The following is a 7,647-nucleotide window of genomic DNA, read 5'->3' on the forward strand; positions in this document are numbered from 1 at the left end:
GTACATCACTAACATTGTGCCAGTGATCACACTCTGCAACAACAGATCAGATTAGCTTTTATTTTGATTTGATCAATTGTTGTTTCATACACAGTCATGCATCAACAAGTGGCCGAACAGTGGAAATGTTCCTCGTAGCATGGATTGAGTGTGACACAGTGAAAGGTTTATAAAACATATTTTCTCAGTCTGTCAGTTTCTTACAATGCTCAATGTGGAAAGAAGTGATATGTTGTATTTATACACACCAGTTGGGATTCAGCAATAATTTAATGGAAATTTGGTGTCAGATGTTTGGTTGTTGCTGCTGTTGAGACAGCGCTGTCAATTTAGTCTGATCATACCTCACCCACACAAGCCATGTTACCATTAACAGATTTTTATACACATTTTAAAGTGTCTCATTAGAAAAGATCGAAAGGAAACAGCATAATTCAGTAGAAGAAGCTGTGCCCACTGTCATCGTCTTCCCTCGTAGATGACTGTTTTTGTTTCTTCTCTTTGAGGTGTTTTGGCAGTAGGGCTGTCACGATATGAGATTTTCACCGCCCAAATATCTAGCCAAATTAATTCACGTGAACAATATTATTATTATATCACTATATTGTGATATCTACAGTAATTTGAAAATTAAAAAAAGGAAATTACCCTCAAAATACGAGTGTAGGGAGGTAGAGAGAGTCTCTAACTATTACTGTGAAAAGAAAGCAGACAAAAAAAACAATTACTTTTAATGATTAGCACTCTTTTGGTTCATTTTAGTCATGAATATTTAATGTCGCAGAGAAATACTTAAAATTTTAGGGGCAGTGACATTGTGTTGAGTGCACAGACCATAGCCTCTGCAGGCAGTGGTGGCCTGAGCAGGTTTTGGTCTTACAAACAACAGAATAGGGTCTGTTTATCAGGAAAAAGCAGGCCACAACAACTGAAAGGTAATTACTTTTTTTGCCCAAGGTTTGTTTGTTGTAAAGAAACTGCCCACAAAACCTGGTTATTCTCCCAACCCGCTCATCTTATTCTTTAATGTCTTGTAAACACGCACTTGTACAGGAAAATTTAAGTAGTTAAAGGAGTTCTGGGGCAGTGAGGTGATTTAGGAGAGTGTAAAACTCCTCCAGTTATTTAACAGGAACAACATTTCCCTGTATTTGATATGCACGTGTTCACAAAATACTTAAAAAGATGGTAAATGTGTTTAGATGAGCACATTTCCATCATCATTACAGAAAAAACACCAGCTAAAGTTGTGATATCAGAGTTTTTAGATCTACGAATCCCAGGACGATATGTTGAAGCACTCACTGGACAGATTGTACGGAGCTGCAGTACATCAGTCAGCCTGTAAACGTGGGTGTAGTGAATCTGTCTCTCCTTCCTTATCCGGACTACCCTGTGTGTCTTTCAGAGCCCAGCAGAGCTCCGGGGAGGCTGAGGGCGAGGAGCGTATCAGCATCCGAGGTAGAGGTCACCTGGAAGCCACTCGCCTGGAGCAACAATCGCAGACGCATCCTGGGCTACGAGGTCAAACCAACACATGCCCACACAACAGGAATTCAACAAATATAGTGGACAGTGCCAAAAGCTAGTGAACAATGCAGCGACCTTTTTTGAATTATTGTCTATATAATTATTCATTCATGAAGCAACTAAAGTATATGATAATGATGAATCCTTCCTGGAAACATGCACGCAATAGAACAGTTACAAATCAGTCGCAAGCTGATGGAGTATAATGTGTGTATGTGCTGTGTGTTTTCAGCTGCAGTACTGGGGTGAAAGACAGAAGCAGGACACAGCCAGTGCCATCAGGACAGTGGGGAATAAAACTTCAGTCCTCATCAGGGATCTGGAGGGCAGCAGTACCTATTACATCTCCCTGCGGGCGTATAACAGCGCTGGAGTGGGTCCACAGAGCAGCATAGTCAATGTCACAACCAAGAAACCCCGTAAGGACTCACAACGTATTGTGGGGACTCACTGTGTCTTTTGTGCATTTTTCTTCCTTTCCTTAGTTTTCCCCCCTTCGGCTAAAGGTGCATGGTCCCTTGGTATATATTTCATTTCCCCAATTAGAGTAGAGTAGGAAATATTCACTTACAGGAGAGCATTTTAAAGGGACCATGTGGAGATTTCTTTTTTATCAAGCGCAATATTTGTTTGGTGCACAGGCTCCACAGCCCCTTCTGGGGTCATATGTGAATGGGAGCAGAGATTATTGTTCAGGAACTCTGCACCTCCAATCTGCCACCTCATAACCTCGTTACGATTCAGGAAAAGAGCTGCAGGGCTGTGAATGACAGCAGTAACATTACAGGAATAAGTATGTAAATGGTAACATCCATCAGATGAAAGACGCTTCCACATGGAGCGAGCAAGCCAGTCACAAGACTCAGACATATTTAAATCCGCTGCCTCTTCATCTGTCCAGTTCAGCATTCAACACTCTTTTAATGATCTTTTTAACATATAGAATGTGTGTCTCTGATTTGAGTACATCACAAAAGGCGTTACTCGTCTTGCAGACTTGTTGAATATTTAATACAAAAGCTAGTAAACATGAAAACAAAAACGGCTCCTTGCCCGCTGGTGTTGTTACGATATTGGAATTTCTGACTTTGATACAATAATTTGAAAAAAATCAATATTCGAAACCATGTTTGATACCATGGGGGGACATTTCCATAGCATTGGGGACCTAAAACTGATTTTCGTTAAAAGATATATGTTATATAACAAGGCTTCTGTGCTGTGTGTTCATAACAACAGCATCTAATTTAATGTACCTGTGGAGGAGGTGAGACTATGTAAGTCCTATAGCGAGCACTGTGCCAACTCGCTGTCTGAGAGGAGAGCTAAAAAAAAACCTGGAATAAGTACTGGAGTATCGATACTGCAAAAAATGAGGGTTGAAACCATTTAAAATTTTCAGTATCGATATGACGACAATATCGCCCGCCATTGTTCCCTAAGAGATGCCAGTGTGTACGTACATCAGGTCTCGCCACGTCTTCTTTTGTTGAGGCTTTCGGCAGCCGTAAGTGTTGCAATACCACCATCTGCTGGATTGTCCCCTGCCCCGTCCATGACGGACTTGACGTGTGAAGGCTCAAGACAGAAATGTCCCTATATTTGGCTGCATGTGTAAATGGTGAGAATCACTAGCAGTGCCTGAAAGGTTGTCCCAGTAATTTACCAGAAGCTATGTGTAAAAGAGGCTATTCTCTCCTCCCACCGTCCCTGTTGCTCTCTGCACTGGCTGTCAAAATAAAAAAAAAGTCATAAAATAATCTGTTAAAACAAACAAAACAAAACTGTTATTTTCACATTTAGATGAGGCCTAAACATGTGTTTGTTTCCACTGTCTTCAAGTCTTTTTCTTCCCTCATTCTTGTGGGCGCAATGTTTTGTTTCTCAGCGTCTTGCACACATGAATAATGTGAAATAAATGAATGTCATATAGCCCTCATGGCATATCTTTGATGTAAATGCCAGTTTAATTTACAGTCACACTGGGCGATTTGGCATGCAGGCTTCACTGGAATGTGATGAGATGTTTCCTGCTGAGAGATTCCCTGTAAACAATAGTTAATTCCTCTTTATATTGTTTCACCTTATCTTCCTTTAAGTCACCTGTGCGCCAGTTTATGCAGCTAATGATTATTTTTACTCGTAGTTGCTTGGTCTATAAAATGTCAGAAAATGGTGAAAAATGTTGATCAGTGTTTTCCAAACCCCCAAAACGACTCTCAAATGTCCCAACCCAAAGATAGTCGGTTTATTGTCACATCAAAAAATTGCTTGGTTATCAAAATTGTGTCAACGATCAATTTAATAGTTGACAGCTAATCGATTAATCGTTGCAGCTCTTGTCAGTAAGCCTCCACATGTGCCTCCTTGGCACAGGATTCAAACAAAACAGGGGCCAACTCATTAAAATGTAAAATGTTACCTGTGACAGATGTGCTGCATGTCGCGTTCATATAGGCTAATTCAAATTAATTACAGTTATAATACTTCTGTACGCACTCACATGGCCCCCACCTTCCCACCATCCCTTCCACAGACATCCAGACAGACCGTCACTCCCACACACTCCTGGAGTCACCACTCCCTCCTTCAGTCTGATGATAAACTGATAATGAGAAATCTCCTTCATGCCCGGTTGGTTCAGGACTTTACAGTTTATTGATCACGTCGCTTATTGTTGTTTTTCCTCCCTACTCCTCTTCCTCTTCTCCTCCTACTCACCTTCGTCGTCCTCCAGCGCCCAGTCAAGCCCCCGTCAAAATCATGTGGAACACTTCCGACACCAAGGTCATCCTGAGGTGGGACCAAGTCCACGCTCTGGAGAATGAGTCAGAAGTCACAGGATATAAGGTACAAAAGAGTGAAGAGTTTTGCACTTGACAAGTGAATGGTTTTATTGATTGTAACAGAGAACGACAGACTGTCGCTGGGTCCATTTCCTCCATATGGGTACTCACTCATATTTCAGAATTCACAAATTTGGCTGATGAGTGAGAAAGCATCTAAACTTCTTCCAGTAGTATTTACTGCTTTTGATTTGAAAAATACAACTTAAACTTAAGTATTTATTTCATGGTAAGTTGTGTTGAATGTAGCTGCATTTTAATTAAATCTTTCTTAAGTCCATCACATTAACAAAGCCTTAATAAGCCCTACCGCCCACATCCCATTATTTTTATCCATGTAATTGTAGCTGCACACAAAAATCTTCTCTGAGTGTTGCTAAAGAGGGAGAGTCATACCGACAGTAAAATGGGCACATGCATCCACGGGATCAGGCTGCAGCTGAAAATTCAGGATGATGCATCTCAGATATCTACAGTTAGATTAATCCTTGCTAGTTTCAGAGGCAGCACATCAACAACACTCAGCAAGAACGCTCTGAATCCTCTCATGTGGCGCGCTGTATCTGCAGTGACTTCACGCCATGCCTTATCACCTTTCCCCTGTCTTCATCCCTCGCAGGTGATGTACAGCCAGGACAAACACAGCCGTCCCAGCGTGGTGGAGACCAACACCACCTCCTTGGAGCTGTCGCTGCCAGTCAACCAGGACTACGTCATCCAGATTAAACCCTTCAGCGAGGGAGGGGAAGGCAGCAGCAGCCGCCAGGTTACCATCCCCAAGATAGCAGGTGGGACAGGTGCTGAGATATGAAACGTGAAATTGATGTTTGTGAGACGTCACCGCGACAACACGAGGATCTAATTGCGAACACCCACACACTGTTGTTTGGAGCATATGTGGAATTATTTTAACCGCTTTGCTTAACTTCCCTCGTCTACTTCTGATTTCTTTCCTCTAGGGCTGTATGAGTTCCAAGCTTTAAAGTTTAACTCACAGCAGGTTTTTTTGTACCTTTTTTTCTGCATGTCTTTTCATTCTGTTTAAACTCTACACAGATGCAGATAAAGATTAGACTACACTTGTATTCTTTGTATCATAGTATTTGTATGATTAGATTGCAGTGGTGGCCACATAGGACGGTTTCCGACATGTGCTATCCAAACATTTTCAATAACTCGGAGCCACCAGTTTTTCCTCCAAGACGATTTCCAAGAACTCCCATGGAAGGACTCTGACATTGTTGCTGTTAATCAAAAACCAATGTGTGGACAAAAAAGCGCTGCAGTAGTGTGAACACAACATGTTCTGTAGCTGTATTGCATGCTGGTCTTTTGATGCTCCTCCCTGTTATCTCTGACTCTTGCATGGGTTTTTTCACCCATTAAATGTGGGGTCAGAATTGTCTTCAAATAAGCATTTTTTCTCTCTGAAGCCATGTAGTACGTTGTGTGAATGTTGTGTTTACAGTTGCCTCGGCTGTGAAATACAGTCTCTTATCCACAGACTGAGAAATATAAATCATCAAAACACCTCAAACATTCAAAGAAGGTCACCAGCATGTTTTCATGAAGCTGTTGCTCTGCTCACCCTACATGTCTCCAGTCTAGCTCTCTGAAAGTCATCTGGCCCGGTAATTGAGCGCAGTGTACCAGTGCCATCTATTGGTGTAGTTGTGTACTCATACTGTATAGTTCTTTGTACTGAATGCATTTTATACTTTTATTTTGATGAATTAAGTGAAGCTTTTTCATCCAGTTCTGGACAATAAGAATACACTGATTTGTTTGTGTGTTTCAGGCTCCATACCCGTGGGTGCTGCCCCGGAGTCTTTTGCGTTCCCCGCGGTCAACCTTGCAGCGTTAATCCTCACAGCCAGGACTGTACTATGACAAACATCTGCAGGAACCAGGCACCGCAGCTGCTTATTAAGAGGAGAAACAGCAGGTCAAAGACAACAAGAGGCTGACAGCGGCATTTCTACCTGCTCCCTGCCCTGCCCTGCCCTACTGAGTCTTTCCTCTTCTTTCTTACAGAGATCTCTTTGTGAGGAGGATTCTTTCCCTCCACCTCTCTGAAGGAGTTACTGAAAGGAACTGGCTCTTTCAGAAGTTGCTTTTATGGAACTGAAAGGACACCTGACTCGACTGCAGTCTCTTTGAAGACGTTTCTTTCTTTGCTCCCTTCTGACCAATGGATATTCTCATATGGTTTTAACCTTGGAGGCCCAGTGGTGTGTGAGGCACAGTAGGATGTGTATATGTTTTCTCTGTGGGACTGTGCAGGCTCTGTTTAATGGATGTACAGTATGTACCTCTGGACTTTTGTTGGATGATGGGATTTTTATTTTACCTGGAGGAGATCTAAAGCACTTACATTGCTCATATTTATGTGAGTGAAGTTATATTTAATGTTTTTTTCCCTCCTCTCTTTGGACTGTCTTTGGGAAACTTCCTGCACTCGCTAAAAAGGACAACCAACTGTTACTAATCCCTGCAGAAAACAGGGAGCTAAGCCTCATTCCTTTACGACAAACCTGAATTTGGGACCTTTGTGACTTTGCCTGGATTTTCTTCACGCTTTTACGTTACACCACATTACATCCAAACCTCAGAGTCGCCATGAAACTGACTGTAACCAAAGGTATTGAGCCAGCGAGGTTCAGTTCCACCTGTTGTATCATTGTGAGAAAATGCAGCGTGTAGACCCCCAAATATGGCTTCCATTGTAAACAGCAGGCTTGTGTTGATTAATTGATGTCTTACCTCCCTCCCTCGTCCATGATAAGTGTGTAACAAAGGAACGCTGAGCAGTGTGAGCCGCATTGTTGTACACTGTATGTATGAAATCCTCAGGTCCCAAATGAGCCTTAAGTCTTATTATTGTTATCTTGGTTGTTATTCCAGAGAAGTTTTATTTATTTTCCTCCTTGTTTATCCGCATTGTATTTCGGCTCACTCATGCTATAATTTATGAATAACTGACCTTAATGTAGACTATGTTGAGATTTTACATTTTTTTTACTTTTTATTAGATCATATTTTTGGGCGTTTTGGGCTCAGAAACAACATGCCTTTCTCCTCCATCTTTCATGAAGAGCATTGTAATACAGTGGCAGTGATAACTGACTTTTCTAACATAGCTTCTTACAGAGTGGGGGTGGTATTCTAATGTCAGCTGCTGTTTGGCATGAGAATGGTCAGTGTACGTACCTACGTTGCTTAGGATGTCTGAATGGATCAACCTGCTTTTAATAAACATAAGGCCATTTTC

General features: G+C 41.8%; 1 protein-coding gene across 3 annotated transcripts in view; it reads left to right on the forward strand.

Moving 5' to 3' along the window:
- The window catches only part of cntn3a.1 (contactin 3a, tandem duplicate 1), an 84,980-nt gene extending 77,333 nt beyond the window's left edge, over positions 1-7,647 (forward strand). For 2 of the 3 annotated variants that reach the window (XM_084366597.1, XM_084366598.1), the window contains exons 19-23: positions 1,409-1,524; positions 1,763-1,949; positions 4,268-4,380; positions 4,996-5,164; positions 6,175-7,647. In XM_084366597.1, coding sequence (XP_084222723.1) covers positions 1,409-1,524; positions 1,763-1,949; positions 4,268-4,380; positions 4,996-5,164; positions 6,175-6,266 — 677 coding nt within the window. In that variant the 3' untranslated portion in view covers positions 6,267-7,647. The remainder of the gene's footprint in view (positions 1-1,408; positions 1,525-1,762; positions 1,950-4,267; positions 4,381-4,995; positions 5,165-6,174) is intronic. The other variant, XR_014623556.1, reaches the window with a different exon arrangement.

This window comes from Pagrus pagrus, assembly GCF_965226575.1.
Source record: "Pagrus pagrus genome assembly, chromosome: 11".
NCBI lineage: Eukaryota > Metazoa > Chordata > Actinopteri > Spariformes > Sparidae > Pagrus > Pagrus pagrus.